This window comes from Rhinatrema bivittatum, chromosome 7 (assembly GCF_901001135.1).
Source record: "Rhinatrema bivittatum chromosome 7, aRhiBiv1.1, whole genome shotgun sequence".
NCBI classification, from domain to species: domain Eukaryota; kingdom Metazoa; phylum Chordata; class Amphibia; order Gymnophiona; family Rhinatrematidae; genus Rhinatrema; species Rhinatrema bivittatum.
Genome location: NC_042621.1, coordinates 51,920,114 through 51,947,413, shown reverse-complemented (window position 1 = coordinate 51,947,413; position 27,300 = coordinate 51,920,114). Strand labels below are relative to the sequence as shown.

Genomic DNA, 27,300 nt, shown 5'->3' with positions numbered 1-27,300 from the left:
GAGGTGTTTGAGCTCAGTAGAGTACCATGGTTTTTATTTGGGAGGGCAGGTTTAGTGGTTTTTGCAGTAATAGGGCAGAGTTTGTTTGCTATGTTTAGGGTAATATCAATCCATGAGGTGAAGGCGTTGTTGGCTGAAGAGAGGTCAAGTTGGTTGGGAACGTTTGAGCTTGCTGTTGAGGGTGTCTAGCGTACATGATTTATGGTATTTGAAGGTCTGTGCCTGGGCAGGGGGGGTGGACTGTTGAAGTGCAAGGGTAGGTTTGAATGATGGAGTGGTCGGACCATGGTATGGCGAGGCAAGATGGGGAGTTGATGATAGTGAGGGGGGAGTTGGTGAAAATGAGGTCCAAGGTATGGCCAGCCTTGTGGATGGGGGAGTGTATGAATTGTGTGAAACCCATGGCTTCGAGAGAGGAAAGGAACGCTTCACAGGCAGGGGATTGCGGAGTGGCATCAACATGTAGGTTAAAATCACCAAGGAGGATAGTAGGAAGGTCTGGAGAGAGAGAATCAGCAAAGAATTCAATGAGCGGGGAGGAGTCGTTTTCTAGCAGGCAGGGGGGTGTAGATGAGGCAAATTTGGAGAGCTTTGGATTTAAAGAAGCCAATTTCGTATTGGCTGGGGAGATTGCAATTTTGGGATGAGAGTTTAAGTTCCTTCTTTGCAGCCAGGAGTAGGCCACCGCCTCTCTTCTTTTTGCGGGGTAAGGAGAAGAAATCATATGTGTCAGTAGGAAGCTGGTTAATGAGGGGGGTGTCATGGGGCTTAAACCATGTTTCCGTTATGGTGCAAATTTCAGGGTTGGAGTCAGTTAATAGGTCGTGGAGAAGATGTGTTTTCTTTTGGAGAGATTGGGCGTTGAGGAGAAGTATTGATATTAGGGAGAGGCCAAGGAATTGAGTAAGGGGGGAAATCAGAATGGGAGTAAGTCTCCTTTGAAGATGTGTGGGAGGGTAGGGTTCAAAGGGGGAGAATTTTGGGGGGGTATCTTTGCTGAGGGGGGAATGGACAGTTGCATATGTAGGGTGGCATTTTTAATGGGAACTGGAAGGAAAATGGGGGAACGGTGGCGATACTTAACGGCGCCAATTACTTAATGAGCGATATCTGAAAAGATATCGCTCATTAAGTAATTGGGAAATTATTTGAAGTCCCTTAGCATTCCAACTAGTAAAAAAAACAAAAAACGCTGTGATTCCCAGGTAAAAAATGTGGTATTCTGTATTGCAGATGTACACTGATACAAAACCATTGCCAGGTTTTTTAAGGCTGGAGCAAACAATATGCTGCCTTGAATATTAGCTGATAGTACAATGAGGATAGTATATATGATGTATGAAAGGTCAAATGGGAAAACAATCTTTTTTTTTTCCCAATACCAAAGGGGTGTAATAGCAAGTGCCCATTAACCCAAGTAACCAAATGTCTGGGGTTGCAGGCTAATTTATGTAATTTCACATTAGCAAGACCCATCCTGCCTTTGACCCATGTCTTTATTAATGTGGAAAGAGCAATGGTTTTCCCCAGTGCCACAGAAATTGGTGCAGTCCCTCAAGCTTTGTCTTTTTCATTAAATTAGAATTATTTGAAACATGTATAATGACTTGGGCAGGATCATAATTTGAAATAAGTTCACTCTACCAGCGAAGATGAAGGCCTGGCATGCCGTTCACAGCAAAAAGGGAAGACCCCCGTGTGCCGCGAATGGCGCACCGGGCTTTCATCTTCACCGCAAACGGAGCGCATCCCGCAGCACACAGGGGCCTTCCCTTTTTGATGCAAACGGCGCGACGAAAACCTGCTTCGTTTTCGTCGCAAACAGAGCGCGTCCTGCGGCATGCCAGTGAGAGAGAATGTGTGTCAGAGAGAGGAGGGGAGGGTGAGAGAGAGCATGGGAGGTAAGAGAAGGTAGGTGGGGGGGATGCTTGAGTGTGGGTTTCAGAGAGGGAGCCTATATGAGGGGAGGGGGTGCTGGTGAGAGAAAATGTGGGTGTGAGAGAGGAGAGGGTGTGGGGGAGGGTGAGACACAGCTTGGTTGGAAAGAGGGGGAATGGGGGGATGCTTGAGTGTGAGTTTCAGAGAAAGGGAGCCTATATGAGGGGAGGGGGATGCCGGTGAGAGAGAATGTGTGTGTGTGTGAGAGGAGTGGGGGTGGGTGTGAGATATCTTCATTGGTAAGAGGGGGAGTGGGGGGATACTTGAGTGTGGGTTTCAGAGAGGGAGCCTATATGAAGGGAGGGGTATGGGGGAGGGGATGGTGACAGAGCAGGAGGATGTGAGAGAGCATGGGAGGTAAAAGATGGGGGCTGAGGGGATGCTTGAGTATGGGTTTCAGAGTGAGGAGATTGTGAAGGAGTGAGTGTGAGAGAGATTGGGAGCTTGTGTGTATGAAAAAGGGATTATGTGTATGTGAGGGTGCTAGTCTGTGTGAAGGGATTGTGTATGTGTGAGACAGAGCCTGAGTGAAGGGCTGTGTGAGAGAGACATAGCCTGTGTGAGGATGTATGTGTGAAAGAGGAGGGAGCTTGTGTGGGTGTGTATGCAAGAGAAAGGGCCCTGTATGAGGGGATGTGTGTGAGTGAGGGAGCCTGTATGAGGATGTGTGTATGTGGAAGGGACACTCTTACAGTGAATTTCTAGGGAAATTCAGCTCAAAATATTTAAAATTCTGCAACTTTAAGTAATACATTTTAAATTATTACAGAAAAAAGTTAATTACTTAAAGACTGTCATGTAAATTGTGTTATTTTGACCAATATAAAGTTTGCAGAATTTTCAGTTTTTGTGCGCAGAATTCCCCAGGAGTAAATTCTGCATACATTTAATAAAGAATATCTACCCTTGACAAAGCCAGCTTGGGCATGTCCTATGGCTCAGGCAGCATTTGTCTCAATCTATCAGCTAAAAGCGTCAAATCAAAGTTTAGCAGAGAAATAAGTCTGCATGATTCCAGGAGTACCGGATCCCTCTCTGGTTTTGATAGGACAGCAATAGTTTGGAAAGGGGAAATGTCCAATGTCGATCAACTTTTCAAACATCTTCCCCAGGAGAAGGAGAAGTTGATTAAGCAAGATCTTGTAAAATTCAGCTGAGTATCTGTCAGGCCCTGGCTGTCTTCAAGCAATTTTGCTTGCTGGATCCCTTCAGATTCTCTTGCAGCTGAATTGGCACATTCACTTTAGTCACCTGTTCTAGCATTAATTTAAGACCCTGCTAAAGCCAGATATTCCTTTGTTTTCCACGTTGTTTGGAATATCAGTGTACACATTTTAATATGTTTGAAATCTTTCACCAAGTTCTTTATTAAAGTTTATCAAATTTCCTTAGAATACTCCTCATGGTGTAGAGCAGAGCTTTCCAAACTTTTCACGTTGGTGACACACTTTTTAGACAAACATAATTTCGGGACACAGTAATTAGTCTACAAGCAAACCGGAGGTTAAAGGTTAAATGAACGAAATGTATTTCGACAATTTATGTATGTTTCCTTAAATATATACATAATAAAATGTTTCACAACACAACATATCTTGTGAAAACCTTTCGTTTATATTAAAAATATATAATATTCCAAGATTAATGTTATTGTTATAATTTATGAGTAACAATAATAAAACAAAGTTATTGTGTTATTCAATTTACCTCTTTAATGAGATATATGAGCTTGATGGGATGAACACAGCTTTTGAATATTTGGTGTTAATAAAAAAGTCCAAAGGGTCTTCTGCATAATTTTAAAAAGCTGGCCAGTTTCACACTATATAATTATTTGATAGCCTCATTCAACTAATTCTATATGGCTATGAGAGTGAAATCTGGAATTTATAGGAAGGGACAGAATGTCAATATAAATCCTGCACCTCCAGTTCTGTAACTCTGTGCATCCACTGAAATTCCCCCAAACAATGGAGCTTGGATGTTTCCCTTACAGCTCATCATACTAAAAGATATTTTCAAATGCTGGTGTCACCTCACAGTAACAGCAGCACAAACACCTTCCACTGCCAGGCACATTGTGAACTAAAATAAAACCTCGCAAAAAAGACACTCAAAATCTATACTGCAATCCCATTGTAACATAACAGTAATAACACCAAGGACTCAAACAACAATAACCCTACCTGTGAAAAAGCATGGGTAAATATTACACTGGGTCCTAGAATACCAATACACCACCTATTGAGGAAACAAAACAAACCCGATTGCTATAGATCCCTATGCTAGCAGAATCTCTCATCATGGTCACACACACAGAGCAGAGACAGACCCTCACCAAATACAGAATACAAAATAAAGGAGCACAAATTAGACAAAAACTGAAATGGAAACTCCAAGAAGCCAGACTCTGTGTATTAACAATGGAAAAACAGAACCACCATTCCTCATAAAACAAACAAAATCAAGAAACATAAAGCATCAGTTATAATAGTAAAACCATACTAATAAAAGAATATTTTAAAACTACTGATAAATAGAATTTCTATTAATTAAAATCATATACAATTTCCCAGAGGTTATCCTCTCTCACACAGACTCACATGTCCATTCTCTCTCACACATACACTGTCACATACATACACATTCATGCTCTTATACCCACCATAACCTCTCGCTCTCACAGACACGGACACACTCTCAGGCTCTAAGACACTCTCTCCCCCTCCACACACACCCCACACACAAACTCTTACTCCCCTGGATTTTCTCATACACACTCTCTCTGGCTCCCTCACATACACACAAACACACACACCCAGACAAGCTCCCAGTCATTCTCACACACTAAAACTGACCCCCAGGCAGACTCCCATTCATTTTCACACCACTCCCTCACCATGCCCCAGGCAGGCACCCATTCATTTTCACACCACTCCCTCACCATGCCCCAGGCAGGCACCCATCCATTCACACACATACACCCCCAGGCAGGCACCCATTCATACACATGCACACACTAAAGGCACACCCCCTCTCTTTCTTTTGCCAGCAACCTCGGAGCCTCTCTCATTCCTCTGCTGCCACTGATGCCGCATGGCTATTGGGGAGGCTCTGATTGCTGCTATTGGCACTGAAGCCCATTCTGCTGCCTCCTCTGTGCAGGCCCTGTGGGTTTCCAGTTCCTCCATGTTGATCTCGTACATTGTGAGATCCGCATAGAGAAAGTGCTACTCTTGACATTAACAAAGATTACATGTGCCAATCAGTAAAAAGTAATTTATTTCTTCTTTTTTTTTTACCTTTGCTGTCTGATCTTAGTTTTCTAATTGGTTGGTCCCAGGCTTTTTTGTTCCACCTCCCCTTTCTTATTTTTTTGCCAATTCATTTCATATTGTCTTTTTTTCTATTTCTTTTCTCTCCATCTATCTTCTTCCCTCAAACATACAGTCAGGTTCTCATTCTCACATGCTTTCTCTCTCTCTCACACACACACACACAGGCTCTCACTCTCACATGCTCTCTCTCTCATACAATCATTCATACACAGTCTCTCTCTTGCACTTGCTGTCTGACTCACACACCCAGGCTCTCTCTCACTCCCACATGCTGTCTTGCTCATGCACAGGCTCTCACTGTCACATGCTGTCTCTCTCTCACACACACACAGGCTCTCACATGCTGTCTCTGCAAACATTGAGATCCTCACTCCCACACCCAATCTCTCAACTCACACAGGCACCCAATCTCTCAACTCATCTCATACACGCACACAATCTCTCAACTCAGCTCATACAGGCACCCAATCTCTCAACTCAGCTCAGCTCATACAGGCACCCAATCTCTCAACTCAGCTAATACACGCACTCTACGGGCCCTCAGCCTCTCTCTTACCTCTGGGCCTCCTCTTCACGGGTCGCTGCAGGATCAGCTCTGTAGCGGCCCTGATCTTCTCGGGCTGATCCGATCCACGGTGGGGGCCCTGCTACCGGGCCTCTTCTCGCCCGCTGCAACAACGCGGCTCCTCTTCTGCACGCGGCTGCTTCATCTCCTTCCTGCCCATGCGGCTCCGGCAACATTTTTCTTCCGGGGCCGCGTGGGCAGGAAGGAGGCAGAGCACCTGCACGTTTAGACATGCCCTTTTTCTTCGGGCCGTGGTGACGTGAACTCACCACGGCCTTACCGATCTTCCAGCTGTGTGTCTGCGGCACACAACACAACAATTCTTCGCTGCTCAGCCGCCAGTGGGATGAGCTCCACCGGCGGCCGCATTGGCTCCCACTTGCCGGTGTGTCACGTGCACCGGGCTTGCGCGACACACCGGCACACCTCAGGCGACACACCAAAGTGTTGCGACACACACTTTGGAAAGCTCTGGTGTAGAGAAATGTTGGCTCTGTCCAGCTTTTAGTCAGATTAGCTAGCATGCTCCCTGATTTATTGCTGAAATGGAAATATTTATTTACATTTGTAGTACAGTAGACCTTTCTTTACCCTTTGCAAGAGTATTGGGCTGCTACAAATGTATCCTTAGCAACAGTGGATCTCATTTCAAATGCCTTTTTCTTTTTTTTGCCAAACTTAACTGTCATTGCATATTGTCTCACCCATCAGGGCCTTTTTCTTTGTAATGGTATAACACATCTCCCCTCAAAATGACCTTAGCGGTTTCCTAAAAGAGAGTGAGCGATTCCTGACATGAAACAAAGCAGAGCTGTAGGGGAAGAAAGGTGCTGTACATAAGAGGATATCTCACATCATGTGATATTTTTAAAAAAATATCAAATATCTAGTAGAAGATAAACACATAAAGGATACCTGTATTACAAAATCAAATTCTCCTAGGACAAGCAGGCTGGAGGTCCTCGCCTGTGGGTGACATCATCAGATGGAGTCCGGCACGGAAAACTTTTGTCTGCGGGCCCCTAGGCGCCTCTGATGATGTGTCTCAGCTACTGGTAGCTTCCTGAATGCCTTCCACCAGAAAGTCTTACAGTCTGAAGTGACGGAGGTTTTCAGTCTGGTATGCAGGTCACAGCTTGGATCCATTTGCCTGTTCTACTCCAAAGTTGCTCGATTATTTGTGGCACCTTTAGGAGGCTGACTTCAAGACCAATTCTGAGTGCCATCAGTGCTTATCACCAGGGAGTTAGCAGTACGCCCATCTCTGTGCAGCCTGTAGTGAGGCGGTTTATGCGGGATTTTCTTCAGCTGAAGCCTCCCTTGCAGCCTCCCATTGTCGTGGGACCTCAACGTTGTATTGGCTCGGCTCATGCGAAATGCTTTCGAGCCTCTGTGCTCCTGCGATCTGAGGTACCTGACCTGGAAAGTTCTTTTCCTGGTTGCAATCACTTTGGCACACAGCGTTAGTGAGCTTCTGGAGTTGGTGACTTATCCACCCTACACAAAATTCTTTCACGATGGAGCGAGTATGCAGGACCACTCTAAGTTCCTGCCTAAGGTGGTGACTGATTTTCATCTGTCAATCCTTCTTTCCAAGGCCTCATTCACACCAGGGCGAACAGGCTCTGCACAGTTTGGATTGCAAGAGGGCCTTAGCTTTCTATCGAGCACACAGCAGCACACTGGCAGTCCATGCAACTCTTCATCTCTTTCGATAAGAATAGATTGGGAATTGCGGTGACCAAGCAAATGCTGTCAAACTGGCTGGCAGATTGTATTTTCTTCTGCTCTGCGCCGGTGAGCCTTCAGCTTGGAGGCTGTGATAAGGCTCATCTGTGAGAGCCATGGCAGCTTCCACAGCTCACTTGTAAGCAGTTTCTGTTGCTGAAATCTACACGTCAGCGAGGTGGATATTCTCTCTACAAGTTCACTGCTCACTACTGTTTGGACAAGGATGGCCGACATGACAATAGCTTTGGCCTCTTCTTCCAGCACATGCACCTCCTGCTCACCACTTCCTTTTCCGGGCCATGACGGGGGGGGAGGGGGAGAAGAGAGCATGCAGGTGCCGCTGACTCCAGCTGTCCTACTGCGTTCCACCCGGCCTATCAGCCTTTTAAGCCCGGTGGAGGACCCATTTCACTAGGGTAGGGGGAGCAGCTGGGTCAGTGGGGGACAGAGAAGTGTGGTGACACACTGGTTGAGAACCGCTGCCCCAGACCATGATGACTGGGCCCCCTTGGTTGTTTAAATCCAATTCCCCTTTCCTCCCGTTGTCTGTCTAAAGCAGGGAGCAAAATGTTGCAGTTACATTAAAAGCATCAAGGCTTATTGGTTAAGTACAGTAATCTCCAGCATTCTGCTAAGGGAAGGAACTGCTGCACCAGCAGGTTACCACTCGGCATGCTTTCTTTTTTTTTATTTTTTATATTTAAATCTTTTATTGGCAATAATGTTACCGTATGAACAAAGACCCCAGAAAATAACCGGTCCGTAGAAGATAGACTTTATTAGCTAGCAAGATGCAGTCCTGGCTAGTGCTCAGAAAAACTGCATGCCACTCCCCCTAGGGAGCTGACTTTTATACAGTAATGCTGGTAAAGAGGCGTAGCTTACAGTCAGAGTATATCACACGTCAGAAAGCAGAAATGAAACTAATGTAACAAAAACGAAACTTAAGGCAGGCAGTATACAGCTGCAAGCATCTTATTAATACAGTACATGATTAAAAAGGCCCACTAGATGGCAGTACAGTTCAGTGCTGGCTTAGATGGCAGTACAGTTCAGTGCTGGCTCAGGTAAACAGGAATTTCCAGCCAACGCCGCAGCTGGATATCTGGTGCTAGGCAGTGCTGGCTCATATCAGTGCTGGCTCAGGTAAACAGGAATTTCCAGCCGCCAACGCCGCAGCTGGATATCTGGTGCTAGGCAGTGCTCAGAACACCTACAATCCCCCCTTTGATACTTCAACTTCGCAGAGAAGGCGTAAGTATCAATACACGAGGTAGAATCTGTAAGGCAAGCGTAGACAAGTTAGAACAAGGCAGATAGTCGGACCCTAAGGTGCCATCAGGCCGTAGGTTGCTTCACCGGTTTGAGACGAGGGGTCCCTAGAGGAGCCCCCCCCCTTTGTAGCCGGGCTTAACCATGATGGCACAGTGGTCCGTCCTAAGTAATGAACGTAATCAGGGAGATGTATCAGTGTCCTCACAGTCGGAATCTGGGGGCTCGGATCCTGGGGGCTCGTCGGTAGGAATCGCAGTGTAACTGTTGAGCATCATGATATGAGCTGCAGCCCTCCTGTCAGCGATCGATTCCATCATGGAACGGAGGTGTCTGAGAAATAGAGGGAGACAAATAGGAATAATAATACAGGAGGCGAAGAACAAAAGTAGAGGGACCAGTAAGTCCTTGATACCCGGAATGGAGGAGAACCAAGAGGAAAAGGGTGAAGTCCAGTCGAAGTTGCCAGACCAGGTCTGCACCGGAACGTGAGCTAGGCGTACCATGAAAGTCAGGAGGTGGTACCCATCGGGCGGAAGATGTTCAAGACAAGATACAGAAGAGCTGAGATGAGGATGAATAGTGCGCAAATACACCATTTCCAGGGTTGATCAGATGGGCAGATGACTGTTAAACAGGCGAAGACGAGAGCACAAACACCCCACTTCCAAGGGATTTCAGATAAGTTCTGCATGCGTAATGGATGCGCCTGTATTGTGAGAGATAAAGAGAGGACAGGTGTGAAAACAGTATCTGCTCTGAACCGAGGTATGACAACCCTTAAGTGGGTTCCCCCCTCCCAAACAAGGCACAGATGGCAGTGGAGAAGGTATCCGCGGGATCAGAGGGTTTCCGCGGATTTCGACGAATGGTCATTTTCAAGTCCCTGTTGCAGGTGACTTGCCACTGCGAGGCTGGGGAGGCAGGCTTAACGCGGGTCCAGTGGATCCAAGAAGGGTTGCCAGTTACTTTTACAGCGGTAGGGGTGGTCAGTAGTATAGTGAAGGGCCCTCTCCAGTGGGGCTGAAGACAGTCAGAGTCGTCCCACTCCTTTACCCAGACAGAGTCATCGACCTGGAACTTATGAGTCGGGGTGGTCAGAATCAGGGGCTCATTTTCGCAGGCATGAGTACGGATAGCTGAGACTGTCTCGTGAAGCCCCTTGAGTTGTCGAGTCAGGGAAATCTCCCCTTGCAAGTGCAGGGAATCAGGAATTGATGGTAGGGGCGGTGGCCGGGCATACATCATTTCATACGGGGTAAGCCCGGATTTTCGGGGGGTACACCTGATGTGTAGAAGTGCCAGAGGCAGAGCATCAGGCCATTTGGACTTGGTTTCCTGACATAGTTTAGCTAGCTGAGTTTTTAGGGATCTATTGGCCCGTTCAACAGAACCACTACTTTGTGGCCTCCAGGTGCAGTGCAGATGCCAATTGAGGCCTATGGCCTTGCTCAGTTGTTGGGTGACTTCGCTGGTGAAGGCGGGTCCATTATCTGAGTTGATCTGTCTGGGAAGACCGTACCGAGGAATTATCAGGTGTAAGAGCAAAGCCGTGACTTCCTTGGCTGTTTCTGTTCGGGTAGGGATAGCCTCAACCCAGCCGGTATAGGTACAGACGGTAACTAGCATAGTCTTGTATCCTTTGGACGGAGGCATGTGAGTGAAATCGATTTGGCAGATCTGGAAGGGGCTTGTTCCCCGTAGGATGTGACCTGGGGCCGGACCCGGCCCGGACCGGGGATTATTTCGAGCACATGTGACACATCTGTTGGCAGCATGCTTGGTCCAATAGGTAATACGATTGATATAGTAGGTTTTGTCTAGCAGTTTGGCGAGAGAGTCACGACCGAGGTGGGTATGGTCGTGAGCTCCCTTTACGACTGTCCATGCAAGGCTCTCTGGTATCCAAACTCGGCCATCCTGCAAGAGCCACCACCCGTTTCGCTGATTAAGGCCTTCATTCTGTGCCCAGTTGGTCTCATCAGATGCGTAAATGGGAGTTTCTGTCGGGAACTGGAGTAGTGGACAGACAAGCGGAGACGTCTGAAACGGTTCCTGAGCTGCCCTCTTTGCGGCCTCATCTGCTCTGTGATTGCCTCGGGCTATAGGATCTGACTTTCTGGTATGCGCTTTGCAATGCATCACAGCCACTTTGCGGGGCAACCAGACTGCGTCCAATAACGTGCGTACCTCTTCTGCATTTGCCAATTGTTTGCCTTCCGCAGTCAGAAATCCCCGTTCTTTGTAAAGGGCTCCATGGACTTGGATTGTGAGGAAGGCGTATTTAGAGTCTGTATAGATATTAACAGTCTTTCCCTCAGTTATCTGCAGTGCTCGGGTGAGGGCGATTAATTCAGCTTTTTGAGCAGATGTCCCCGGAGGTAGAGGTTGGGCTTCGATGATTTCGTCCTCGGATACGATTGCATATCCAGCGGATCGTATCCCATGAGTTATCTGGCTGCTACCGTCGGTGAATAACGTCAGGGCCCCTTGCCAGGGCTGGTCCCTTAAGTCAGGCCTGCTGGAGTGGATGGTAGCCATGACTTCTCCACAGTCATGGATGACAGGTTCAGGTGCCGGCAAGAGTGTGGCCGGGTTCAGATTGCTACTGTCTTGTATCTGAATTTCGGGTGTTTCACAGAGTAAAGCCTGATACTTAACAAGTCGTGAGTTAGTCATCCACTTGGGCCCATGGGTTTCAAGCAGTCCCTTGATAGTGTGGGGGGTGGTTACCTGCAAGGACTGACCGAACGTTAATTTGACGGCTTCAGGTATCAGTAAGCATGCGGCAGCAATGCTTCGGAGACAGCCGGGCCATCCCTTGGCAACATTATCCATTCCTTTGGACAGATATGCAACAGGGCGTTCCCATGAGCCGAAGATTTGCGTCAGTACTCCAAGGGCCAGGCCCTTCTTCTCGTCCACGAACAGGTGGAATGATTTCGTAACATCAGGTAGGCCCAAGGCAGGGGGTGAGGACAGGGCCTCCTTGATCTGATCAAGATGCTTTAGTTCTTGTGGTTCCCAGTCAAAAGGCTGGGACTCGGTCTCTGGGCCTCGCAACTTGTCATATAATGGCTGTGCAAGGAGAGCGAAGTTAGCAATCCAGATTCGGCAATACCCCGCAGCTCCTAGAAATGCACGGAGTTCTTTTTTACAGATGGGTACAGGTTGATCTCTTATAGCACTGGTGCGGGAGACTCCGAGTCGGCGAGTGCCTTCCCTGAGACGGAATCCCAGATATTCGACTTCCACTTCACAGATTTGCGCCTTCTTTTTACTCGCACGGTACCCCTTCAGGTAAAGCGTCTTTAGCAGGTGTAGGGTCGATACCGCACATTCATGGTATGTTTCCCTGAAAATCAGAAGGTCATCCACATATTGCACAACGGACCCATGATTGACCTGGTACATCTTCAGATCTCTGGCCAGCTGTTCTCCAAACAGAGTGGGTGAATTCTTGAACCCTTGGGGTAAGCGAGTCCAGGTGTACTGATGTTTTTCTCCGGTCTGGGCATCCTCCCAGGTGAAGGCAAAGATTTTCTGGCATGTCTCCGCTACGGGGACTGAGAAAAAGGCATCTTTGAGATCAATGACACTGTACCACTTGGAGTTAGAGGAAACTTGAGCCAGGATTGAATACGGGTTTGGTACCAGCGCTACCAGATCCGCCACCTGATTATTCACCTTCCTTAAGTCCTGCACTGGCCGATAGTCACTGGTACCGGGCTTTTTGACTGGCAACAGAGGTGTGTTCCAGGCTGACCGGGTCTGTTTGAGAATGCCTAATTTGAGAAGCCTTTTTAGATGGGTCTGTATGGCTTGTCTGGCCAAATACGGAATGGGGTACTGAGGCTGATTGACAATTTGGGCATCAGATTTCATTTCAATCCACAAGGGGACTGCATCAGTGGCCACACCTCCGGGATTATTTTCGGCCCAGACTTGAGGTACACTACTCATCAATTCTCTCCGTTCCTTGTTGCGGGGTGCGTCCTCTACGTACCGGTGATCTACAGGCCCGGCGACGAGTGGGAGGTGGAGTCTCCATTCTTCTTGAATCGGACAGACTAAGGATACAGGCGTATTTGCAAAGGAAGCGGTAACCTTGCCAGAAGGCTCGAATTGCAGAGTGGCCTGCAGTTTACACAGAAGGTCTCTCCCAATTAATGGTACTGGGCATCCTGGAACGTATAGGAATTGGTGGGACACCAGTTGTCCCCCGATGCGGATTTGTCGGTTTTGTAGTATGGGTGCTGCCAATGGTTTTCCTGATGCTCCAACAATAGAGATGCATCTGGATGTGGGGGTTGTGATGGCTGTAGTCATTACCGATCGTTGTGCTCCAGAATCCAGTAATCCTTTGAATTTTCTGCTTCCCACACAGATTTCCACCAAAGGGTCAGTGGGAAGTGTATTCTCTCGCTCTAGTCATAAATCCCGTCCCACATCATCCCCGGGCATCTCATCCAAATTCAGTTCCCATTCGGTATTCCGTTGCCTATCTTGCCGTGACCTATATTCATCTCCGCCTCGCGGTTGTTTCTCTGGACATTCGGACTTCCAGTGTCCTTCCTTCTTACAGTATGCACATTGGTTCTGCCCCAAGGGGGGCCTGGATCCCCTGGGTGGTCTGCCCCTTCCTCTGGTCCTGCCGGGTGGTTGTCGGTGGTCACGTTGACCAAGTTGTGTACTTTCCAGCGCAGCAGCAAGGAGACTGACGCTTTCCTTCATTCGGCGCCCCGTCTCCCGCTTATCTTCCTTCTTTTCTTCCTCCTCTCGATTCCCGAATACCCTGTCAGCTATTGCTTTCAGTTGACTGATGTTCATTCCCTCGAAGCCTTCTGTTTTCTGGAGTTTCCGGCGGATATCAGGGTATGACTGACTAACAAAGCTCATCACTATCATGGGCTGGTTAGCCTGCACTTCCGGGTCAAAAGGACTGTTTTTCCTGTATGATTCCATAAGGCGTTCAAGGAACTCACCAGGAGTTTCTTGTCTTCTCTGTACCACGTCCTGGATCTTACCCATGTTCACGACTTTACGTTTTCCCCTTTTTAGTGCGTCCAGAAAGGCTCGTTGGTAACGGGCGATGGATGCCCTTCCGTTATCTGTGTTGTGATCCCAGGTAGGGGGTCGCGTTGGCACCTGTTCTTCTAACCAGGTTGCCTCGTCTCGTCCTCGGGGAAGTGTTCCTCGAGCAGCGGCTTCCAGATTCTCCTGTACTTGTCTCCGTTCCTCAGTGGTGAGGAGAAAACCTGCGAGTTGGCGAATATCCGACCAGTTCGGATTATGTGCGAGGAAGATACCTTCCAGGAAGTCAATCATCTGTTCCGGCTTTTCTGAATATTTTGGTCCGTGCGTTTGCCAGTTGACCATGTCAGCTGAGGAGAACGGAATATAAGTGTAACCAATGACTGTGTGGTGTTCACGGTTGTCCCCCTGGGTAGGGACCCTCGGAACCAATGTAGCAGTTTGCCGAATCGGCATCTGGTGAATGGGTGGGATTTCCTTCACCGCATATGCATGGTACGGCTGGCCCTTATATTGGCTGGGTCCAGGCGAGACGTCAGGATACTGAATATGACTGCGGGTGTGCGTAGAAACTGGTGAGGAAAGTAACGGGGTTGCCTCAGAAGAAGTTCGGGATGGTAGTGTCCCGGGGGGCAAATCCTGCTGGCCGATGACTTCTCTATCGGAGCTCGTTGACGGGGCGGATTGAGGTTGAACCACGGGCACTGGCAGGGACAAAGGGGGATACAGAGGGACATATGGAGGTGGTGGGGGTTCTTCCATTTCCCCTTCACAGACCGGTTTCTTGTCGGGAGATAGACAAGGGGCTGTCGGCAGGGCTTGGTCACATTCTTTTCCAGTAGTTAAGATGGCCGACTTCCTGCAGTCACGTTCACATTCTTTTCCAGTAGTTAAGATGGCCGACTTCCTGCAGTCACGTTCACATTCTTTTCCAGTAGTTAAGATGGCCGACTTCCTGCTTCTCTTCCGGTTTGCTGTCTGCTCGTCGACGGCGGCCATGATGGCTGGCTGTTCGCTCCTCATCCGGTTTTCCAACTTCCGGTCTTTTAACTTCCGGTTTTTCGACTTCTTTATGTGAGCCACCATAGTTAGGGCAGCTCCCTCCACCGAGGTTTTAGCCCACGACGGGGGATCGAGAATGACTGCGATCCAGGCATCTATGTAGGGTATATCCTCAGGGCAACCCGGATTCCCTTCGATTATTACAATATTCTGAACTTTAGCAGCGGTCTGGAAGTCGAAAGTTCCCTCTGCTGGCCAGTCCACGGTCTGCCCCAGACCGGGCCATTGATATGCACATCGCTGTATCATGCCTGACTTCGTACATTTGTTTGTCGAACACTTCGTTAAAGTGTTCCACCATCAGGTCTAACGGAGTGGACTCCTTCCCGCCCATCGTATCTCTCAGGACAGAAGACAGACAGAGAGGGGAAAGGGAAGACGGACAGGTAAGGGGTCCTTGTCCGTCAGACACAGTGGGATCACAGTCGCCCCGACTAAGCGCGGTCGCCCGGCTTAGAACTGCGAGGCCATTCACTCACTTGCATACAACAGGAAACCCGTGCCTCCCAGAGCTGCTATGGGGGTTCGGAACCTCGTTCCTACTTGGCCATGCAGCGGAGCTTGATCAGGGCTCCCTTCGATCCGTTAAGGGATCGGACTAAATTCCCAATACTCGCCTGCAGGCTTCCAGATTCCCAGGTCGTCAGGAAAGTCGTCTTCTCGGACCACCACTCACAAGGGTCTCAGAGGATCTCCGTGGAATGGTCCCCACAGAAACCTGATCACTGAACTCAGCGGTGGCCACTCACCAGGTAAGTCTGGGGGATCACTCCGCCACAAAATCTCCCGGACCGTTTGGGGGGCTAAATATAGCGTTATCCCCAGGGACTCAGCTCCTGGCTGGCTCGCCAACTGTTACCGTATGAACAAAGACCCCAGAAAATAACCGGTCCGTAGAAGATAGACTTTATTAGCTAGCAAGATGCAGTCCTGGCTAGTGCTCAGAAAAACTGCATGCCACTCCCCCTAGGGAGCTGACTTTTATACAGTAATGCTGGTAAAGAGGCGTAGCTTACAGTCAGAGTATATCACACGTCAGAAAGCAGAAATGAAACTAATGTAACAAAAACGAAACTTAAGGCAGGCAGTATACAACTGCAAGCATCTTATTAATACAGTACATGATTAAAAAGGCCCACTAGATGGCAGTACAGTTCAGTGCTGGCTTAGATGGCAGTACAGTTCAGTGCTGGCTCAGGTAAACAGGAATTTCCAGCCAACGCCGCAGCTGGATATCTGGTGCTAGGCAGTGCTGGCTCATATCAGTGCTGGCTCAGGTAAACAGGAATTTCCAGCCGCCAACGCCGCAGCTGGATATCTGGTGCTAGGCAGTGCTCAGAACACCTACAATAATAGGAAACCCTGTACACAATCCTCTAGAATCAAAACAATGAGAAAGCACACATAAGTATTGTGAACATACCATAGAAACAGTAAATGCCATTATAAGAATAAGACCCCTGATTCCCCTCCCCCCCCCCCCCCCCATAGAGGTGTACAACCATTTTCAAAATACAAAGAGCAATGCAAAGATAAAGGGTGAAAAATGCACAATTGACAGTAGAGAAGCTGATCTCGACATTCCAGTCAGAGAATTAGGCCACCAGGCCTCCAAAGTCCCAGAACGCACTGGGACCCTCAAGTTTGCTATACCAGACCCTACGCCCATGTGTTTTACACTGTCCAAGCCTGTGAAGCCATCGTTCACCCAGAATAAACTTGCTGCCATCGTTCATATAATCCCCATGTCTTATAAAAGGTATGTAGCGACTTGTTTTTGTAAGCGGTTATTCGCCCCAAGCTGTGCATGTTCCGGACTGAAACTTGTACCATCTGTAATGTTGGGACCCTTGGGTCCTTCCAAAATTGTGCTATGAGACATCTCGCTGCTGTAACCACATATTTAATAAAGTAGTCATGAAATTTATAACCATCTTTCCTGTCTTCATTCAGTAACGCTTGCGACGGGGTCAACTGAATCTTAATGTTCAAGATTGTTGTAATCCATGCAGAAACCAAGGACAACAGCTGGTGTATCTCGGGGCACGCCCACCAAAGATGGAAAAAGGTCCCCTTTTCCCCGCATCGCTTCCAGCATAATCCATTAGAGCCCGGCACAATATGTTGTAGATGAGTAGGTGTAATGTACCACCTGAAGAACAGTTTATATCCATTCTCGATATGCTTAGCTGATATTAAACCTTTCCGCAACCCCTGAAACACCCGTAACCAGTCCTCAACCGTCCATTCACATTGTAAATCTGATTGCCAGGCTTTGATATGGGTTGCCGACATGTTAAATCTACCACTTAATAAACCATAGATGTTGGAAATATGTTTATCAACCTTGTCAGCATGGCGACACATATTTTCAAAGGAAGGTATACCCTTTGTCATTTCACCTTCTACCTGGTGTCTTTGGAAGTAATGTCTGGCTTGTAGGTATTTAAACTGATTCCCCATAGGTAATTGGAACCGGTCTCTGAGAGAGGGAAATGGGATCAGCCCCCCTGGAGCCCAAATATGTGCAAATTGGGTTATACCCTGTGTAATCCAATGTGAAAAGGCCCTTGGGTGCCCCGCTGGCCGAAAATCTTTATTATGAAATAAATATGTACTGTGGAAAAAAGTTTGCGCACCCACCAAGGTTTTTTTCCACTGATTCCAAATGGAAAGGGTTGCCTCAACTGACTCAGGCAAGTGTACCACGGGCAACCAGGAAGCCCGCTTTTGCCACAGTAAGGCACCCATAGGCAGAGTCCCTAGTATCGCCTGCTCTAATTGCACCCAAGGCTTACAGCGCTGGGCACTATGCCAGTCAACTGCTGCTTTAAGCTGAGCAGCCCCTAAATACCTAGCGAGATTGGGCATTCCCAAACCTCCCTGTAAGCGTGGTAGATATAAAGTCTCCTTGGCGATCCTGGACTTCTTACCCCTCCAGAGATATTTATTCAGCCGCTTTTGCCATTTGGCCAGTAGTTTAGGAGGGATTACTAAAGGCAAGGTTTGAAACAAATACAACAGTCTAGGTAAAATATTCATTTTTAGGACCGCCAGTCTCCCCAACCAGGATATATGATAACTGTCCCATTCCTCAAGATCTTTATATATTTTAGCCATTAAAGGCGGGTAATTTGATTGAAACAGGACAGTACCCAACCCTAGATTTACCCCCAGGTATTTTAACTGTTTCTTAGCCCATCGAAATGGAAAGCATTGCGTAATCTGAGCCACCATCCCTGGGTCTAATGTTATATTTAAAAGTTCAGATTTTTCCCAATTAATGGAAAAACCTGAAACAGCACTAAAAGCCTGAAGTTCCTTGGTAATGGTCCGTAGAGATGTCATGGGGTCTGTAAGGGTAAACAGTAAGTCGTCCGCAAAAAGGGACAGTTTGGAGGAGAACTCACCAACCCGTACCCCCGATATGCTATTGTTATTCCTGATCCGAAACGTAAAGGGTTCCAAGAAAAGGGCAAAGAGGAGGGGAGATAGGGGGCAGCCCTGCCGGGTCCCCTGTTGAACAGCAAATGGGGGGGAATAACCTCCATTGATTTTTAAGCAGGCTGTCGGCCCCTCATACAATTTTCGAATCCACCATAGAAATTTATCCCCTAAATTGAACTTTCGCAAAGTGTGGAATAGGAAAGGCCAGTGTACAAAATCAAAGGCCTTTTCGGCATCAATGGCTAACAGTGTCATGGGTATGTTCTGGGATCTCGCCCACCACATAGCATCGACGGCCTTACGTACGTTATCGGAAGCCATCCGCCCTGGAATAAAACCAGACTGTTCGGAATGGACCAAAGCAGGGAGAAAGGTGTTAAGCCGATGAGCCAGAATTTTCGCTAGGAGTTTCATGTCCAGATTTATCAAGGAGATGGGACGGTAAGAACCACACACCGTGGGATCACGCCCTGGCTTGCCTATCAGGGTCACTCCAGCCAAATTGGCCTCTCTAGACAGGGAACACTGGTCTTGCAGCGAGTTAAATAATTTTACCAGGGGGGGAACCAACAGGGTAGCACATTTTTTATAAAAAACTGCATTAAACCCGTCCAAACCTGGAGACTTGTCCACTTTTAAGGATTGAATCGCCCACAGAACCTCTGCAGCCGTGATATCACGGGTTAAGAATTTTTGGTCGTCCATCGATACCTGTGGAAGCGGTATGGATTGTAAATAGTCATCTATTGCTTCCGGGCTAATATGAGAATTAGAGGCGTACAATTCTGAATAAAATCGTGTAAATCGTTGCCTTATGTCCGAGTTGGAAGTAAGAATTTCTCCCCTTTCATCTTTCACCTTGACTATATTAAGGTGGGCTTGTCTAGCCTTCAACTTATGTGCCAAATTTCTCCCCGCCTTATTCCCCCCTTTATAGAAAAGCTGTTTTGCCCGTTCTAATTGATAGGCTACCTGTGCCGCCTCTATTTCCACCAAATGCATACGCAGTTGGTCCATCTGCCTCAAGGTGCGAGCATCCCCAGTGCTGGAGTGTATAAGCTCCAGCCTTTGCAATTGCTGAATAGTCTCCATTTTGTCCTTCTGCTTTTGTTTCTTAAAGAAGGCCCCTTTAGCTATGAGTTTACCCCGGAGTACTGCCTTGAGACAGTCCCATCCTCTGCATGCTTTCTTAATTTCCTTTAGGACTTGGCTGAAGAAGCAGTGCTGTGCTTTTTTTCCCTTGTCTTGTGTATCAGTACCCCACACCATAGAAGTCAGGGTCCTCGGTGGTTGTTTGAATACAATTCCTCTTCCCCCCAAATCTAAGTGGGGAGCAATATTGCAGTTGCATTAAAAGCATCGAGGCTTATTGGTAAAGGGTAGTAATAGCCATGTCTTCTAGCAATGGTAGTAACTACTGCACCAGCAAGTTATCCTCTGCACCCTTTCTTCATGTCTGTCCTTTAGTCTTTAGATTGCTCAGGCATCTTTACCAATGACACTCGTGATCCAAACTGACCCAACCTCAGCTCTTCAAAGGACATTTGGGTGATTTAAACATTCAATAGTGCTACTACTCTTTATAATGGCTAAACAGCCTTCTTTTTTATAATTTTATTTTTATTAATTTCAACAATTCAAGCAAGACAATACCTTACTTCAGAAAACAAAATGACTTCTCAAAATATTTTTACAAGAACATTGGATCCCATTAAGTTATTTTCCCAAAAGGAAATTCAGTGTAGATGTAGCATAATAATGGGAGAAACATAGGAATCAAAACTACAAAGAAATATGTTTAAGGTGGAATCAGCTACCTTATATCATGGATCTAAATCTAAACATTTCCCAGGAGCGAAAGACAATAGACTTCTGGAGTTAATGAAGGATTTAAGTTGCTCGGGAAAAAAAAAGATATAAAGCATTCAGTCTGGGAACTGATTATACATTGCAAGGATACCTTAATACAAAGGAAAACCCTAATGAAGTAGTCTAAGGTCAAAGAATAAGGAAATTATGTCTTTGTTCTTGGGTAAGTGGAGCAAAGTCTGGAAAAATATGAATTACCTGCCCATAAAAAGGTACAGCAATGTTCTTAAAATATCTCTTCATTACTTTGCTTAATTCTTGTTCCAAAATAAAGGAAACAAGAGTCGAGTGGCCAAATCTCTGGAATCCTCAAGGAATTGAGTTAAATCAGCAATAGGTTCAGGGCTTTGATCTTGAAATGTTATCTTTATTCAAAGCTAGTACAAAAAATAACTTATTTATAAAGGGAAGTTTTCCTTCCTTGAACTGTAATATTTCTAGAAAATAGTTTTTGAGCGTTCAGTAGGAGTCTTCACCTATAACCTTTGGGAAATTCAAAAATTGGAGATTTATATGCCAAGTATAGTTCTCTAAAAACTCCAGCCTCCTAGAGCAATTTCCAAAGTCTTTAATCAATTTATCATTGCAGGATTGGGTCTCAGAAACAACTGCCTCCAGGGCCCTTATCTGGCACTGTAATTCCCTATATTTCTCATCCCACTTCACCTCAATAGAGTCTACCTTCATACTAAGGTATTTATTCTTCACCTTACAGCCAAAAGAGCAGCCAAACCCAGCATCAAGGTCCCATAAGGCATCAAGAGCTGGCTTAGGTGGAAGATGGAAAGTCTCAGCCGAAGGTCCATGGATAACCAGCTCTGGCACACCTTTTGCTGACTCTGCAGGAGCCCTCTCATGCTCTCTCTGTCTCAGCTGGAGAGGAGGTGGCAGGACACACAGCCACCTCAGAGATATCCATACCTGCTGACAAGGACGGGCAAAGCAAGGGTGCCATCGGCAGAGCTCCACTCTGACCCCCAACCCCCCCGAGCAGTCTCATAGCCCAGCGCCGCAATCTGACGTGGGGAATTGGCAATCAAGGCTAGTTATTGCAGCAGGGTTTAACACTGCCTTACGGGTAGCCGGTCCAGAGGCGGTTAGTAATCAATCGCTGACCAGATGGAAGGGGAGAAACTGAGGGGGTAGATTCAAACCTTTCCTTTGTGCTTGGATGGCATTTTGGAGGCAAAAAAAGTAAGTTGAAACAGAGCGATTGAGCCAGTCTGGCTCACACCGCCATCTTGCCCCCCTATGTAAAGGGGCAAAACAGCCTTCTAAATCAGTCTTTATAGATACCACATTGAAATAGCAAGTGAACTTGTCCATGTACTGTTTTACTTGCAGTTTTAGGTACAACAGTTTGAAGGAAAGCATCTGCTGCTTAAAGATTCACAGGCAAAGGATCTCTTTTCATATGTCACTTGCAACTGCAGGCAAATTTGATGTTGATCTCAGCTAGTTGTGCACACATAGGGCAGAAAAGCTTTGCTAAAACTGCTACTGTGTAGTCTTGGAAAATGAAAACCTGAGCCCCCTGCCTGTTATCCTTCTCTGCTTGTGATAGGCTTGCTTGAGTTGTGTTGTGAACTTGAGAAATTTAGCAAGGAGAGAGTGAGGTTTGCTGCATTGCAAAGCCTTGGCCAATAATCTGTGGGTGTGTTCAATTCTAAGTACACCGTGTTGTGTTCCTAGGGCAAGTGAATGTGGCAGCCAAGTTTCCAACAGCATAAAGGAAAATTTTTATTCCTGTAGTACCACGGTTCAGTCCAGGCTCCTGGGTTTATTCACCCATGGCAGCAGGTGCAGTCAGAGAAAGTAAAACTGACACTACTTTATATACACTGCTGCCACCTACAGTTCCTCAGTATTAATCTGTACCCAAGCTAAATGCAACAAACCACAAAAACATTTTAAGATAGCAGAAATTTTATCAGTTTATCTGTAATATACAACAGATGAACAGACGACTCACCACTCTCCTAAACTAGGCAGGTTCTGAACTGATCCGTAATACTACAGGAATGAAAGTTAGCAGCTCGGAACCAAATTTTCCTTTCCCTGTATGTACCCAGATCAGTCCAGACTTCTGGGATGTATCCAAGCCCCTTACACAGGGTGTGAGCTGGCAAGGTCCCCTCACAAAACACCCTCGCCAAGAGACTCCCACATCCAGCCGATAATGCCTCATAAAAGTAGGCAGAGACTTCCAAGTCACCACTCTACAAATTTCCTGTGGTGAAACCAATCGAGCTTCTCTCCAAGAGGTCACCTGAGATCGAGTGGAATGGCCATCAAGCCTTCTGGAACTGACTTACCCTTAAGGATGTAAGTGGCTCCAATAGCCTCCTTAAGCCATCTCACAATGGTAGTCTTAGAGGCCTGAGAACCCTTCTTTGGACCATTCCACAAAACAAAAAGATGATCAGACGTTCTAAAATAATTAGTGACTTTAAAATAGCGGAGCAATACCCTACGGCCATCCAGCAACCTAAGCTCTCTAGCATTAGCTTCAGAAGCTCTGGCCAGTAACTCCACTGACTAACATGGAAGGCTGATACCACTTTCGAGAGAAAGGATGGCACTGTCTGCAAAGACAGACCTATGTCCGATATGTGAAGGAATGGATCTCGACCTGAGAGAGCTTGCAATTCCGAAATTCTCCTCACATGGCAAATGGCTACCAAGAAAACAACTTTTAGAGTCAAATCCTTAAGGGTGGCTCTACAGATATGTTCCAAGGAGGACAAACTCTCCTCTCAGGAGGGTGCAAATTCTTGACTCCTCTAATAAATCTGATCACTTCAGGATGAGAAGACAAGTGGTAACCATCTACCTTTCCTCTCAAACAAGCCAAAGCCACCAGTTGGACGCAAAGCGAGTTGAAAGTGAGGTACTTGACTAACCCTTCCTGAAGGAAAGACAAGACATAGGACAGAGAAGCGTGAAATGCCTACACGCCCTTAGCCACAACCCAGGACTCAAAGACTATCCAGATGCAGATGTAAGATAAAGAGGTGGACTTCAGTCTTAACTGGAGAAGAGTAGTAATTACCGTCTCCTGGTAACCCCTCAAACGCCTCCTCTTGAAAGCCAAGCCGCTAGACAAAAAAGTGATCTGCCTGGTTGGAAAACACAGGACCTTGCCGTAGGTGGTGACTGAGCCACAACGGACCCTCTACCTCGAGGTTTATCAGATCTGCAAATCACAGCCAGCGAGGCCACTAGCACCTCCTCCCCCGGATGTCTCTCTGTTCGCCGCAAGACTTTTCCCACCAGCAGCCGGGAGGGAAACATAGAAGACCTCCCTGCAGTCAAGGTAACACCAGAGCGTCTACGCCCTCAGTGCCATACTCCCTTCATCTGCTGAAAAAACGAGGAGCCTTCGCATTGTGGCACATCATCATCAGATCGACATGAAGGCAGCCCCCATTCTTTGGGATCGAGAATAGTGCGACTGAGAAAATCCGCTTGGACATTTTCAATTCCAGCAATATGCGATGCCGTTATTTGAACCAGGTTCTGTTCCACCCAAAGGATCATCTTCTGTACCTCCAGGGCTACTGCATGTCTCTTTGTGCAGTCTGTTGATATAAGCTACTGCCATCGCATTGTCCAAAAGAACTCGCACCAAACGCCCTTGAACCAAAGGTCGAAAAGCAAGTAACTAACTGCACCGGCCTGGCTTCCAAACGATTGCTAGATCAGGGCCGCTTGTATCTGGCATACTGCGCCCCATTCAGAGAGACTGGCATCGGTAGTCAGGATCACCCAATCTGGGACTTCCAATGCAACCCCTCACATGAGGCTGGGTTGTCTGCAGCCACCAAGACAGACTTTCCCTCACCGAAGGAAAAAGAGAATGACAGGCTGGTGAAACTCCTAGACAACAGACTCCACTGAGTGAGAAGAACTCTCTGAAGCAGACGCGTATAAGCAAAGACCCAAGGCACCAAATCTAGCATGGAAGTCAAACCGAGGATCTGCAACAAATCCCAAGCTCTGGGAACACGCAACTGTGACAATCTCTGAACCTGAGCCTGTAACTTGTACACACTTCTCCTGCATCAGAAAGACCTTGCCTTAGCTTGTGTCGAAATGCGCCCCCAGATACTCCAGAGTTTGAGAGGGGTTAAGTGGCTCTTGGTCAAGTTCACCACCCAGCCTAGCGCCCGCAGAGTCCGAAGTACTGTCTGTACGGCGGAACAACTGCTCTCCGACTTTGCCCGAATGAGGCAATCGTCGAGATAAGGGTGAACAAGGACTCCCTGATGCCGCAACGTCACCGCTAGGACTATCATGACTTTGATGAAGGTATGGGATGCCATGGCCAGGCTGAACGGAAGTGCCTGAAATTGGAAATGCTGTCCTAAGACCATGAACCTCATGTAGCGTTGATGATCTTGCCGAAGTGGAATGTGAAGATGCGTTTCCGTCAAATCCAGCGTCGCCAGGAACTCCTGGGTGCGTACGGCTGCTATCATAGATTGCAACGTTTCCATGCAAAATAGAGGGACTTTCAATGCTGCATTCACGCGTTTCAAATCAAGAATGGGGCGAAAGGATCCCTCCTTCTTTGGGACAACAAAGTAAATGGAATATCGACCCGTTCAGCGTTCATCCGGAGTCACCGGAACTCCGGCCCCCAAGCGCTGCAACCTGTCCATCTCCCGCAGTGCCTGGTGCTTCTGCAGTGAGCCACAGGGGGGAGATCATGAAAAAAGGGCCAAGGGAAGGGCCAAGCAAATTCTAAGGCGTAACCATCCCTTATGACGCTGAGGACCCACTGATCCTGGGTGATTCTGGCCCACTCCTCATAGAAGCCAGCCAGCTGACCGCCTTTAAAGGAACTGCAGAGTGGGCTGACCTCACTTCATTGTGCCGATTTGGAACTTGAGGATCCTCCAGTGATGGGGATTCTGAAGGGCTGACATCGTCCTCAAAAAGGCCTGCCCCCAGGACGGACAGTGAGCTGAAAAAGGCCTATGTGACGCTGACGCGCCCTGCACTTGCTGAGACCTTTGACTGTCCCGAAAGCGCGAATGTGGAGGAAATTTCTGTCTGCCCTTAGGCTTGTCCTCCGGCAATCTATGCACCTTAGTGTCACCTAATTGCTTCACGAGCTGATCCAGCTCCTCACCAAATAAGTCTGCCTTTGAACAGCAGAAACACCAGCTGGGATTGAACAGCAGAGACACCAGCTTAGACAAAACATCCGCTGACCAGTTACGGAGCCATAAAAGATGCCTTGCGGAAACTGCAGCACCCATAATGAGGGAAGACATCTGAATCACATTGTACAATGCATCCGCTACAAAAGTTCTTGCAGCTTCCAATCTGTCCGCCTGAGCAACTTGTGTACCACCGGGTCTCCTGGAAACGCTGCACCCAGCACAAGCATGCCCTCTGCACGAAGCTGGAACAGATAGCCGCACAGCGATTCAAAGCCAAAACCTTGAAAATCTGTTTGAGATGGACCTCCAGCTTGCGGTCCTGAACACCCTTCAGACCGCTGCCCTCGCAACCAGGATGATAAGTCGCCTTTGTGACGGCCGAGACCACAGCGTCCACCTTAGGGAGTGCAAAAAGCTCCAAGGCTCGTGCTCGCAAGGTATAAAGCTTGGCCACAGCCCTGCCACCTCGCAATCCTGCATCCGGGTTATCCCACTCCTGGTCCACCATCTTTTTAATGGACTCATGATACGGAAACCCCAGAAGGAGAGCTCCGTATGCCCTCCAAGACTGGATCCGCTCCATCTTTGCGAGGGTCATCAAGTGGAGGCTGGAGCCCCAGATCCTCCAAAACTTGGGGAATGAGCAGGGGCCAGTTCCTCCCTGCAGAACCTGAGAATCTTGGGGTCATCCCCCTCAGCTGCAGGCCCTGAGTCGACATCACCCCCCTGTGTCCAAATCTGCTGCCTAGCCCTGCGCTCCGGCACCAGACTAGGTAAATGCAGCCCCTGGCGGTCGATGTGTGCTGCAATGGCCCTGGACCAACCGGTCCCTATCCTGACTCAGGAAACAACACGGGAGGTTCTTGTCCGCCCCAGTGGGACCCAAATCCCTCCTGCTGGGCCAAAAAGGCTCTATGCATCAAAAGAATGAAGTCGGGCGTGAACAGAGCCGGCCTGAAGGGGTGTAATTGGGGTCTCAAGCTGTCCTCACCGCAGGTATGGAACTTTGCCCGATAGCCCTCATGATTCCCCTGTCCCCCAACAAGACCCGGGAGAACCGGGAAAAGTGCAGGAGGGAAACCGCCAGCGGTCCCCGAACGAGCAGGCCTGACCGATGGGGATCCAAGATGGCTGCTGTTCCCACGATTATAGCATTGGGAGGCTGCACTGGGGCTACACTGCTCCAATCTGTAGCTGGCAGTACAGATGTGATTTTTCTGTTTGACAGCGGGAGGGAGATTTGAGAGTCCCTTTTCACCCGAGGTACAGGCCGAACATAAACCGCGGCAATTCAGCAGAGTGGGAGCCGCTCCACACACGCAGCAGGCCACCCCCCTTTACCAATGCGTCGCTGGAGCAGGAGGAAAAAACCCGCACGAAAAAGCACAAAAACAGAGACTGGCCGATGAAAGGGGGTGGGGGGATGGAGAGTCCTCGTCCTTGCTACTCCTACCTGCCTCTCCGTAGACTGAGGTTTTTTTTGTTTTTTAAACAAACTTAAATACACTGAAAAACCAAAGCCTCACACTGACTTCCTGCTCCTAATACTGAAGAGAGCTGTCTAGCTCAATTCAGCAAGTTAATAAAAGGAGAGGAAAAGTGAGCCAATAAAACAAATCTAGCCACCTAAGTGACCTTGGAAAGGGGAAGGATCTGGACACCCCGCCTTAAACCCATTGACCAGGTGTACAAAAGCATTGCCAACCCCAGCCCGTCCGCCTCAACCAAGCAGGGTAGGGATTCCTCATGAGGGATCCCTATCCCTGGGAGGAAGGCTTAGAGTAATCAAAAAGAAAAAAATACTGGACCAAAGTGCAGGTTTATGCATCAGCCACCATCTGCTGGAGACAGAGAAATACTGAGGAACTGCAGG

General features: G+C 47.8%; 1 protein-coding gene across 2 annotated transcripts; it reads right to left on the bottom strand.

Annotated features, from left to right (window-relative positions):
* Positions 1–6,268: 6,268 nt before the first annotated feature.
* On the bottom strand, positions 6,269–13,207 carry LOC115095112. Of its 2 annotated transcripts, none has more exons than XM_029608368.1 (2): positions 9,053–13,207; positions 6,269–8,852 (listed from the first exon to the last, which is right to left on the bottom strand). In XM_029608368.1, exon 1 carries the CDS (start codon positions 13,171–13,173, stop codon positions 9,625–9,627), a length of 3,549 nt encoding a protein of 1,182 aa, XP_029464228.1. In that variant the 5' UTR covers positions 13,174–13,207; the 3' UTR covers positions 6,269–8,852; positions 9,053–9,624. The 2 variants fall into 2 exon arrangements, with proteins under 2 accessions (XP_029464228.1, XP_029464227.1); XM_029608367.1 differs by having other exon boundaries at positions 6,269–9,177; positions 9,348–13,207.
* Between the last annotated feature and the right edge of the window lie 14,093 nt (positions 13,208–27,300).

What these genes read in the sequence shown, in the direction of transcription:
- LOC115095112 (XM_029608368.1), bottom strand. Translation starts at nt 13,173, where the DNA reads ATGACTACAGCCATCACAACCCCCACATCCAGATGCATCTCTATTGTT.